Consider the following 12,571-nt stretch of genomic DNA (forward strand, 5'->3'; position numbering starts at 1 on the left):
TTAGGTAACTAAGAAATACAAATTATAATTCTACCCCAATTATGGTCAAACTAATTTTTGTACAAGAGCCAAACACACTTAAAATAGACAGTCTTCTCACATCCCTACTGAGGAAATAACTTCAGTATATGTCTGACGTATGCACACGATTATGGACTTTCCTGTCAGGCCATGGAAATCTGCAGAAATCTGTAGTTTAAAAATATTTCTATGACAGGGACATTGAATAAAGAAATCTAGAATTTAAAATAACCTCCATATAATCTCTGCCTGGTATACAGAAACCATTATAAAGAAATACAATATTATAATTTTATAATATCATATCATCTTAAAGAACAGTTGAACCAACAGGGAAGAATAGTCTAGTTCAGAGTTAGAGTGTATTACCCAAGAATGTAGTAATATTTTGGAATATCTTATAGCATGCAAATGAACATAAAAATATGTAACATTTTCCAACTTCTTTCATCCTAGAGATGTATTTTATATATATTAAAGATTTATTTTATATCTTCTACTAAAGAATCATCTTTGAACAGAGCTCTGTGAAAAAACTGTTACACTAAAATCTCCAGAACACTTTAGGTAAGTTGAAATCAACTGAAGGACAGCACAAGTAACATTTTTATATAGAGGCATTACCTTATTTCCTCTGAAGATCTTCCCATATCTGGCAATAACAATCTTCCCTGTACAGTTAATTCCCATTTCACGTTCTAGCTTAAAGAAGTCCTCGGTGCGGCCATAATTCACGTACACTAACTCACCCTAATGGAAAGAGGTAGAATTTGAAACAGGAATGTCAATGAGTATGTCAAAAGGAAGATGTGATCTAGTAAGAGAATAAGCTGGGAAAAATAAGCTCCAGGACTGGCTCTGGAATGAATTCTTCTTTGATCACGAGACAACTAGGTAGCAAGTGACTTCTAATGTATTTAGACTCCTACCATCCAAACCTGCCAGACTTTGCCCTCAATGGAGAATGTTAAGATACGACATGTGAACCAGAAACTTAGACTAAGTGCTCAGAGTACAGCATTTACTTCTCTTTGGAGTCTGTTTAAGTAGTCAGTCTTGGACAACTGGAGGTATTTTGGCCCCAGACACCACAGTAAATATCAGTTGTATTTTATAGAGTAGACTGAACGATGCCAATATCCTATGAATTCTTAGGACTTAATTCATATTTAATAGAGCAGAAGCTATAGGTGGTTGACTGTCAAAATAAATACACTTAGCACATGAATAAAGTATTCTTCATTACTGTGTTTCAACCATGTTATCCAATACTTGGTGCATGATTCATCTTCCTTAATGTCAGCTACCTAAAAGTTGTGTGTATTGTCTAAGAAAGTCCTCTAGTGCACTCCACAGCCTGTGAAGAGCTGGGAAGTTCTCCGAGAACTCACCCCTTCCAGAAGAATTCACCCTAATCCTGTTTCAGCCACCTATTTTAGGAAGGAATAAATTGCTTGGTTTGTTCAGCTTGGAGCAGAGGACACTGAAGGGAGACCTCATCATGGTCTGCAGCTTCCTCACAAGGGGAGGAGGATGGGCAGGCGCTGATCTCTTCTCTCTGGTGACCAACAATACGACCCAAAAGAATGACAGGAAGATGTGCCAGTGGAGGTTTAGGCTGGGTATTAGGAAAAGGTTCTTCCCCCAGAGGGTGGTGGACCACTGGAACAGGCTCCCCAGGGAGGCATCACGGCACCAAGTCTGGCAATATTCAAGAAGCACTTGGACAAGGCCCTCAGAGACATGGCGTGAATTTGGGGTTGTCCCATGCAGGGACAGGAGTTGGACTTGATGATCCTTGTGGGTCCCTTCCAGCTCAGGACATTCTATGGTTCTGTGCTCTCTGGATATACATCTCATTGATTATACCTCAAAGACTGCTTTAGAGTAAACACCTATAAAAAGCCTCAAAGACTGGTTTAAGGAAAACACCTACAATTTCAGACAACTAAAATTAGGTGACAGGAAACTCTTCCTTAGTATATTTCTCCATATTACTAGACACCTCCAGAGAGAGTTTAAATTTAATTTCAAAAAGGTATAAGCTTGAATTTCTTATACCGATGAAAATTGCTGACTAGACATTCAGGTGGTCTCATATAACAGCATACAGCATGTCCTGATAAGGCCGTATGTGATACAGTCATTTTGACTGTACTGGTTTCATTAGTAATTGGCTCAAGCTGCAATTTCTTCTTCAATTAAGCAAAATGAACTCAGGATAAACTCATGAAATTAAGGGGACTGTATTTAAATAAGACCAACAGTTTCACACCTAGTAGGATTCTGGCCCTTTCTGTTCAGAGAATAATTAATGAATGAAAGGATTGTTCTTGAGAAGGCTTTTCTGAATTTATGGAGTAGTTTTACCTCTCAGTAAAATCAAGTGTAACTCTACTGAAGTTAAGACAGTTCATCCAGTCTCTTTAGATTAAGCAAAAGGGGACTTTAGTCCTCCATTTTAACATGATTTCTTTAGAATATCTTGTACAGAATACCTACATTTGTAGGCTACTGTGTTTTTTTATGACAAATACAAAAATGTTGACTTCAATAGTTAGGCTTACATAATTGCAGAGCTGTAATTATAACACTTAATAGCAACCTGTGGGGTTCTCACGTTCAGGGTCTTTGTTCTACAGTGAAAGGCAAAACAAGTTAACATTAGAGTAACACTTTATGGTGACAACCTGTTCACACTTTACAGGTTTTCTTTAAATAATGTCTTTGATTAAGTAGATGCCATCACATACAAGAACAGTTCTGATCTTTAGAAGAAGCTCTCATAACTGTATCTGATATAAAGTACATAATCCATATTCATAGCATTTTTCCGGGTGTTGCAGAACAATTCACTTTTACTCAATATCTAGATTTCTGAAACTACATTCAAAGGTGCATATTTAAAGATTCTGGCGATATTCACTATATTGCGTAGTAAATCAGGCTCCCTTAATTAAATTTTTAGCATCTCTGAAAATTCTTCAACTCTAACCTTCATGAACAGGATTAAGTACATTGATGCAATAAATTTCTCAGAGTGCTGTGACACTTTTGTATCATCATTTCCTAGTGATGTGATGAAATCCCTCATGTTTACAGAACTATTACAAAACAGAAGCTTTGAGCATGTAGCGTGGACTCATAAAAATGTCTTGTCTGGGCTCTTTTAGGCTAATTAGATATCTCAAGCACACCTCTTACTTGTGGCCGTCATTAACTAGATGGGAGTACTTTTGCAGTCACTTAAAAAGGAAGGGAAGAGCAGAATTTTATCATTATTTATGATACTAATGTTTCAAACTACTACTACTGTCTGACAGACATGACCTCGTTAATTTGTCTCCTTTCTGCTAAATATTTCTGTTAAAAGAAGTTTCTACTCAAAGCTTAACTTTTTTCATCTGACTGATTATTGGGATTTAGTTAAAATACACTACACAAGAAACACAAATATTCTAACAATCTGTATGAGACACCAGGATATATTCTATCTTCCATCTACTGAGACCCAGAAACGAGTGGGAACTACTACTAAATCTCTGCCGGGTCTCACTCTAGCAGGCAAGTAGCCACTATCCCACTCTGAGAGTATTTAAGCTTCAAAACACAGTCACTGCCACTTGTTTTTGAAAAGCAGCTGCAGAAAGAAGTAAGTGCTAGCGGCACCAAACTATATTTCCACAACTCCCCGATTAGCACACTCACCCAGAAAACATGAGAGCTGCGTTCTTGGCCTCCCTCACTATGAAAAACTTTGATCCATTTCTCCCATTTTCCAGGCAGGTGGCCTACTTATAAGACTACAGTTAGCCTGGGATGCAGGTACTTCACAGCCTTCTCCTTTCATTGAACTTAGAGCTTTATGCAGGAAACGTTTGCAAAACTAATGAGCAGGAAGAGAACCTATGACCAATGATTGCACTTCGCAAGTTCCAAATACCTCTCTCCACAGCTTAGTTCTGGTTTTTAATAGAATGGCTTTTAACATCCAGTACATAAAGAGGCCTGGGAGGGCTCAGAAGAGCCCTGAACCAACTGAGTGTTCCCACTTCTGAGCTATATACATGCTCCCTGTTTGCAGTACAGGTGCAGAAAATTGCTCACTGGACATTGTTATTGCTAACAGCACTAGCTAGGTACCTGGAGTTTTTGTCAAAATATTATATATCTGTCTTTTACTTATTGGGGTTATTTTTCAGAAACAATGGTCTTATATTTAAAATAAAATAATTTTCCAGAGAAGGAAGCTGCAGCTTTTAAAAAAACCTTGCTTTTATTATTTCCCATATCCCATCACTTACTACTGTAGCTCTTCAAAAACCAAATAAAGTGGTGAAGTTATTCTGTCTTTCTTTGGGGATATTATGTAACAATACAAAGACAGAATCCATTAATTTTACCTTACACTCTGTCCCAAAACTCCTACTGCAATTCTTGTAACACTCAAAGCTGCCATATCCTAGGGTACAGACTATCTGCCTGGTTCTCCAGCTTCCTTTGAGTATCTGAGACTTGAGCAGCTTATTAGCAAACTTCAGAAAGTACATGACTCTAATGCTGGGCTGTGTGAGTAAAAGCATTGTTAACGGGATTCAAAGTCAGATCCAACTTTACAGCAGAGATTGGACCACATGACATTCAGAGGGCCCTGCCAACCTACATTATTCTACATATAGATGGGAAAGATACTGAGAACAACAACAACAACAATTATAATCTTACAAAATATTAATTGAAACCACTAATGATCATAGGATAGAAAACACCAGTTACACGGGCCAGCTTTATAAGAGAAAGTCCATCAGCTGGCATCATCTGTACAACAAGATAGAAAGGATTAGCATTAAGCTCAGATCACAGCAATATTTTTACCACCAGCTAGAAATGCTAGCAAAAGCAATTTGCAAGCACACTGTATGCTGTGCAGTTATACCTGTCAGCGTGAGCCTTGGGCGAGCAGCATTTTGAAAATTAGGCTGTTTATTTGGCTACATAAATATAACGGTCTTATTTGTTCACCAAGATGGGAAACAATGGTGCAGTGACAGAAATATCTGGAGAAGCTTATAGCAGCTGACAACATTAAAGATTTACTACCATAATTTTAAGGAAAAGATAAAAATAATATCCAGTTCTGACTCAAACTAGAGAAAAAAATTAAACATATATGTATGGCTGCTCAAGTTTAACATTGTTGCATCGTAAAACTCCCCAAAACATCCGAGCTACGACATCTTTCCTACTGGTGACATGTCAGGTTTTGAACTAAAGCCTAAAACCCAGGAATTTCACATTATTCTATATCACTCTATGCTATTCCGTGCTATGCTAAGCTACAATATGCTATGGTATTCCATCTTTTCTATTTCTATTATTTCTATTTCTATTTCTACTTCTGTTCCTACTTCTACTTCTGTTTCCGTTTCTAATTCTATTCTAATTATAATTCTAATTCTATTTCTTTTACTCTTCTACTGTGTTACCTCAGGCATTCCTTGGGCTGAAAATGCACTGTAGGGTGGCACCACACCTCTAACAGCCTCATATCCTGGAGGAGGAGGCTCAGATAATGATGTGTTGAAAATCTAGTGGGAAAGAAGAAGAAAAAAGAAAAGAAAACCAGGCAATATGTAAAAGAAGTACTGTCTATTCAGGCACATCTCACAGGCGTTTGCAGTTTAAAGGACTCTAGTTCTAGAACTCCTAATGAGGAGTGGCCAAAACTTCAGCAAGCACTGGGCATCCTTTTCAGTATGCAGGTTCAACGTGTGATCTTGCAAATCCCATCTCTGCTCTTCACACAGAATCCTGCTTAAATGAACACAGGGTCCCTTAAGGTGGTCTCAGTACTGAACATAAGAGAAGGATATATCATAATGGTAAAAATGCTTGCATTCTGCTCATCCCTGGAGCTTCTAGGAGTGCTAGAGCTGCTCCACAACGAACAGAGGTTACTTGTGATAGTACATCTCAAGGCCTGAACTCTAATCTTCAAGAAACCGAATTTAGCACAATTACCAATACTGTATAATGAATCAATGGAAATAATGATGCTGACCACGGTTGCTTTCCTCTTTCTAAACAACAGATCAATTTTTAAACAACTGAATCACATAAAGTAATTCTCTTACATAATTATCCTTTAATCCATATATGTCAGTATGCTCTATGAATCAGGGTAACTATTAGTATCCCCAACACGTACATTAAGGAACAAAGATACAAAATATAAAAGCAAACTGGAAACCCTCATTTCCATGACCTTTGAATCAGGCCCAACACCATTAAGAGAGCAGAGGATAGATTTCCCTCCCAGTCTTCCCAGGTGTGTGAAGGCGATTTTGTTCCCTGGTTGCGAAAACTGGTGTTTTCTGTACCTCATTTCCATGCTCATCAATTATTGAGATGTAGTTGGGCTTAGTGTCATCAGGGTACGAAAGCAAGACATCATAATGAACCAACTGAACAGAATCCAAACCAAACTCCTTCCACTCAGCTTGGACTTGCTGTGCCAGATGCAGATTCTCCTTTGTTCCTGCTAGGTGAGGAAGCCGTGTAAAATTGCTACAGAAAAAGAAGCAACGAGTCAGGATCAGGCATTGCAGCCCATAGTCAGAACTCATATTAGCCTAGCTGGAAACAAACCCCCTAGAGATGACCAGATGTACCCAGGCTAAATAAGGACCCAGACTCTTCTGCATCTACACTTTTGCCTGTCTCACACGTAAGTTGAGATGAAGGGTTTCAGTTTGTCCTGAGTTATCACAGCTGTTTGTATCTTCCTCGCAGCACGGCTTAGCAAGAATGGCATGATGACATCAGCTGTGGGGTCTTGTCATTTATTCCTTGTCTTCTGGGTGACCTAGGCCAATCACTCCTCTGCATAACGGGACTGACATTCCTTGTGAAGTGATAAAACAATTTAGTATACTTATCTCTGCGTATTCAATTTAGAAATGTGTATAATTACTCTAATCCCTACTAATTAATTGGATATTCTCCTTGGATCCCACCATTTTAATTAATTTTGGCACAAATACTGATTTATCTAGAAGTTCAGTCTTAATATGTCTTGCTGGAAAACAAGAAAGAGTGAGTTCACAGTGGCTTACAAACAAGCAATGGAAAAACTCAACAGTTTGTAATTTAGAAGTCACGCAGCGTGAATAACAAGCAGTACGGGATATCATAAATAGTGAGCAACCCATTGTCTGAAAAATTTGTCCAGACCATTGAGAAAGCTCAGTGCTGAAGTGAGCTGAAGAAACTCCCAGCAGAATGAGGTTGTCATCATAATGTCCTCATCCTGCAATATGATCAACATGCCACAGGAGCATGTGTCGCACCAGCTGGTGTTAATGAAGGAAACCGAACCTTTGATAAGGAAAAGGTATAAGACTGGGAAAAATTTTAATTCTTGAGTGAGAACAAAGCCATCAAACAACACACTTTGAAAAAACTATATACAATAGAATAGAATAGATTTCAGTCAGAAGGGACCTACAAGGATCATCTAGTCCAACTGCCTGACCAATTCAGGGCTGACCAAAAGTTAAAGCACGTTGTTAAGGGCATTGTCCAAATGCCTGTTAAACACTGACAGGTTTGGGGCATCAACCACCTCTCTAGGAAGCCTGTTCCAGTGTTTGAGCATCCTCTCAGTAAAGAAATGCTTCCTGATGTCCAGTCTGAATCTCCCCTGGTGCAGCTTTGAACCATTCCCCCACATCCTGTCACTGGATCCCAGGGAGAAGAGCTCAGCACCTCCCTCTCCACCTCCCCTCCTCAGGAAGCTGTAGAGAGCGATTAGGTTGCCTCTCAGCCTCCTTTTCTCCAAACTAAACAAACTGAAGTCCACAGCAGACAAATGCTGCTAGATAAAACCATGTTCTTCTGATAACGTCAACGCCTAGTACCAACACTGTACTAAAAGTCCCTGTTAGAGTAACAATAGCATTTTCTAGATGCCATACTGAACGATGAAATAAGAGTACATTTAAGATCAACTCATTTAAGTACTAAAGGGTAGATGAGATGAAAAAATAATTATTGGGAAAAAAAACATGGTCTTAAAAGACTCCAAAGCTTTAAGACTATTAGATTTATTATGAGCAGTGTAATGTACCATCAGCTGACCAGCTGGTATCTACTACATCTGTTCTAGCTATTCACTGTGCAGAGGGAGAGAGCTTGGAAACATATCCTGCTTCACAAAAGTGAGTACAAGGTTAGAATGGTGGCAGATTAACTCATAAATTTGGTCACAGCATGACAAAGTGTGAAGGGAGAGCAGCAATAAAGGATTAAGGCCTAAGATGTAGGAAGAACTAAAGGCTTGAATACCGGTATGATTTTTCTTCTCTTTTACATTGATGTACTCCACTATTCTCTATTTAATCTCTCATTATACATATGAATGTTCATTCATACAGCCTGATTTGAAGTGAATTATTTTTCCATAAAAAACAATGTAAGATAAACATTGTTGCAGGCTGAAAAAATACACATAAGAGAAAGGCTGAACCTCCTTGTCATTTTATAGGCATTCACCAAAGGCTGAGCAGGAGCTTGGCCAATTTTTAATTACTTTAAGTACTGAGATTACTAACAACTCCCCAACTGTTTTCAACACAAACAAGAATGAGAGGAGCTGAGATGGACTGCTTTGTCAGTCACAGCTCACCGGGAAACATCAGATAAAACCTGTGGCCGAGAACCTGCACACCATCCTCTGTCTGGTGGCATCCTTGGGCTGGTTCCTGCTTGATTTTTTTTTTTTTTCTGACTGATTAGTCAGAAATTGCTTATTGACATTACTTACTAAAGAAACTGCTTGATGTTTTCAGCTTTCATTTCAGCCATAAATGCAGCCTTCATGTCCTCATGAGGACTCACAGATGTCTTCTGTTCTGTAGGTTTTGAAAACCAGCCTGTACAACACACCAAAATACAACAGTAAAAACACCAGAGCAACATTCCCACAATACGCACCATTTCTCTTTGGTATGACAAGATTTTCATCATGTATTTAACAACTGTTTTTATCTCAGCACAGACAAGCAGCCACAACCTAATGCAGGCTGCACAGTCTTCCACACAGTAAGAGAACTTATTTACCTAGGTAGATATTGAGGGGAATTAAATACTACATAATATTTATTCATCATAGTTATTTTACCGTAGATGCTAAGGAGACTCATCTATCTTCCTTTAGCACCAGAACATCATGCTGTCAGTCATGTCAGTCCTATCAGTCACCTCAGTAATAAGGCAGCAGCTTTACAAAAATGCACTGAAACACAGACACCCTTTGTAAGGAACAGATGTCTTGTAACTCCTTTCTCACTCTCTGGTCTGTCTGGCTCTTATTCTGGAATCCTTCCCTTAGTGTGCAGGCATTACCAGAGTAAGTGATGAGAGGAACACCTGGCTAGAAAGAAAGTGTTTCCGACATGTGTTTTTATTTTTAAGTCACAGACTGGACACGTTCAAATGCAGCAGCAGTTACACGGGGAGTGCAAATCAGAGGACCGGCGGGGAGCAGAGAGCAGGTAACAAGCTGGCAATGGCGAGGCCCTGGTCGCTGGCACCACAAAAGGCTCTTCGAACATGAAAGAGTTCACTCAGGGCTTCCCCATGGAACATCAGGTACATACCAAAGGGCATTTTAAAATAGTGGCTCTTTTGTTTTCCTTCCCTTCCCAAACTGATTCTGACCCCTCTGTGAACTAAAGGGGAGGCAGGGAGGGGACACCTCTTGCAGCAGCAACCCACAGGCCTGGCTGCTTGGGCCGAGGGGCAGGTGGGACATTAAATTACAGGCTATCTCACCCTCCTCTCAGCTCTCCTCTAACTCCGGATTTATCTCCCCACCTTTCTGGGTTGGGCTGGTGCAGTTTCAGTGCCGCAGGGGCGAGGGGCCTGTCTCCCCCCTCACAAACCCAGCGCTTCTTCTTTTGCTCATAGCACAACTACTTTATTTAAAAGGAAATCTAAAAGCATGTCAAAAAGATACCCTCAGCGAACGACCCCTTCTCATGCGGGGGAGCCAGAATCCCGGAGGGGGGGGGGGGGGGGGGGGGGGGGGTAGGGGTGGTGTCGGTGTCCGCACCGGCCTGGCCCGAGGCGGGGCGCCGGGCTGAGCACGGACCCTCCTCGGGCACCCCTGGCACAAAGCGCCGGGCGCTGGGAACCCGCCCGCTCCCTTCCCACCACCCAGCCCTTCCGAGCCCCCCCTCCGGCTGGAAGGGCCGGGGGTGGCCGGGAGAGCCCCCCGACCCGAAGCGGTGTTAGTCTGCACTGTACCGATGAGGAACCCGAGGAGGAAGAGCCCCGCCGCTGCTCCCAAGACGACAGCCCAGAAGCGGCCCCTGGCTGCCCTGGGGCCGGCCGGCTCCCTCACGGCACCGAGCGACATCCACATCGCTACCGACCAGCTCCCCGCCTCCCCGCGCCGCTCCCGGCAGTGCCCGCCCCGCCGGCCGAAGTCCCTCCGCGCCCCGCCCCGGCCCGGCCCGGCCCGGCCCGTCCCGCCCCGGGGGCGGCTCCCGCCTCAGTCCCGCCGCCTCACCCGCACCCGCGGGGCCGCCCGTGAGGCCTCTGCTCTCCCCCGCCGCGCAGGGATAAGGTCCTGCGGCCATCGCGCCCGGGGAGGCAGGAGGTGGGGGAGCCCCTGCCCGGGCGCTTGCCGTCTGTCAGGCGGTCCCGGCGCGGCACCTCCCCTCTGCCCCGCTCTCCCTGCACGTCCTCGCTATCCGCCCACCCGTATTTCTTTTAACTTGGTACGAAGGGCGGCGAGGAGGTGAAGCGATGATTTCGACGCCTGTTTGGCCGTGGCTGTTGCACACAGAGCTGTGCTGTGCCTTCCTCCGCAGGGCACAGAGCGGGCAACACCAGCAGGGCACACGTGAGGGTCAAAAAAAAAAAAAAGTTAAAAGCCATATTTCAAGAGGTTTATTTTAAGAAATATTGTACCCCAATACCCAACGTGCTCTGAAAGGCTATGAAGTCTCCTCAGAGAGACGTGTGCCCCTGCGGAGGTGGGCTGACTACCACACCTGCGCTCTGCGTTTCTGCCCAGTTTATAGAGGTACGACCCCAAAGAGTGGGTGCACGCCGGCTGCTGGTTTGGGGACGAGCCTGAAAATTTGTACACACTTGACTTTGTTGGAGTATTTTTTCCACCTCTTAAAATCGCCACCGTATGGTTTTGGAAAAACCTCTCCATTCAGTTCAGTCATCGCATTTGGGATGAGGTGTACCTTCAGGTCCATGAACAGAGAGGAACTTTGCATGCAGAGGTGACCTCCTGGGCTCGGCAAGGATTTTCATCCTCAGAACCCTTGCTCAGATGCCAGCTAGGGAGACAGCTGATGTTTAAGACATACAGTCTGTAGTTAGGTTTTGTCCGTGTCCACATATAGGCAGCCTGTTCTCAACAGCAAGTGCAAGCACTTTACAGGGCTGCTCCGATTGTGCCACACTACTTGCTGGTGCAGACAAAACCTAACTCTAGGATGAATTCCAGACACTGGACTTGGACTGACCTCATCAGCAGAGCCCATTGCACTAGGAAATCTTAGTGCAAGACCACTACATGGGCCCTGTGGAAAGTAGAAGTGTTGGCTCTGAAGAGCGATACACCAATGACGCAGCAGTAGCATGCTTTGAAATTTTCTAAGATTCAAAAACCCCAAATGAGCAGACAGATACTAAAAATAAAAATGCCAGTATTTGTTATATTAGTCCTGTCTCCTGCTTTATACCGTCCTACGCAGTCTGGCCCTATTGTGCAAAAGCCCTGCTTTTAATGATAGCCTGAGCAGGGTGCTCTGTCACCTTGTCAGGTCAAACCCAGATGCCTGCCAGGTTGCCCTCAGTGTGCTGGCTGTTGTAGATGCCGTTCTGGAATGCCTAGCTCTCTCCTCTAATATTGGTAGCATGAGACTCAATCTCAGGGTCATGGATTTGAGCCCCATACTGGGCTCCAGGAAAAGAGGTAAAAAGTGTAATTATTAATAGTTTCCAAGAGATGGCTCCCAAAGTACGGGGATGGCGGTAGTGCTGAGTACAATCTCATGACCAATAATTTTTTCATACCATAAGCCAGTGTTACACAGTACAGCAAAGTGATAACTTTAATCCAACTCCCAGAGATATTAATAGCAGGATGGATAGTGTGTATGGCAAGTCAGGTGTTACACAACTCTGAGAACAAGCACAACAGCTCTAAGAGCAAATAATCAACATTGTGCCCAGCAACTATTAAACTAATATTATGAATGCTTATCACAAATTTGTTTTAACACGCTCTAGTCAGATTTGCTGTTATCATGAACCCTTTGTGCCACATGTTGGGCACCAAGAAAGACTGTCGTGGTTTAACCTGGCAGGAAGCTAAACACCACACAGCTGCTGGCTCACATCCTCCCCCTCCCAGTGGGATGGTGGAGAGGATCAGGAAAAAAAGTAAAATTTGTGAGTGAGATAAATGCGGTTTAATAGGCCAGAAAGGGAAGGGAAAATTATAATAATAGTAATGATAAAA

At 42.6% G+C, this 12,571-nt stretch overlaps 1 protein-coding gene across 3 annotated transcripts in view; it reads right to left on the reverse strand.

The window, feature by feature from the left end:
• The window catches only part of LOC104047012 (putative N-acetylated-alpha-linked acidic dipeptidase), a 34,402-nt gene extending 23,898 nt beyond the window's left edge, over positions 1-10,504 (reverse strand). For 2 of the 3 annotated variants that reach the window (XR_010371222.1, XM_064441387.1), the window contains exons 1-5: positions 10,330-10,504; positions 8,846-8,954; positions 6,402-6,588; positions 5,508-5,609; positions 646-771 (exon numbers count right to left, since the gene is read on the reverse strand). Coding sequence is in view for 2 of the 3 variants with exons in the window: in XM_064441387.1 (XP_064297457.1) it covers positions 646-771; positions 5,508-5,609; positions 6,402-6,588; positions 8,846-8,954; positions 10,330-10,447 (642 nt within the window). In the remaining variant the exon portion in view is untranslated. Of the gene's footprint in view, positions 1-645; positions 772-5,507; positions 5,610-6,401; positions 6,589-8,845; positions 8,955-10,329 lie in introns of those variants that run through there. The other variant, XM_064441388.1, reaches the window with a different exon arrangement.
• Positions 10,505-12,571: the final 2,067 nt, after the last annotated feature.

Source organism: Phalacrocorax carbo, chromosome 1 (genome assembly GCF_963921805.1).
Source record: "Phalacrocorax carbo chromosome 1, bPhaCar2.1, whole genome shotgun sequence".
Taxonomy (NCBI): domain Eukaryota; kingdom Metazoa; phylum Chordata; class Aves; order Suliformes; family Phalacrocoracidae; genus Phalacrocorax; species Phalacrocorax carbo.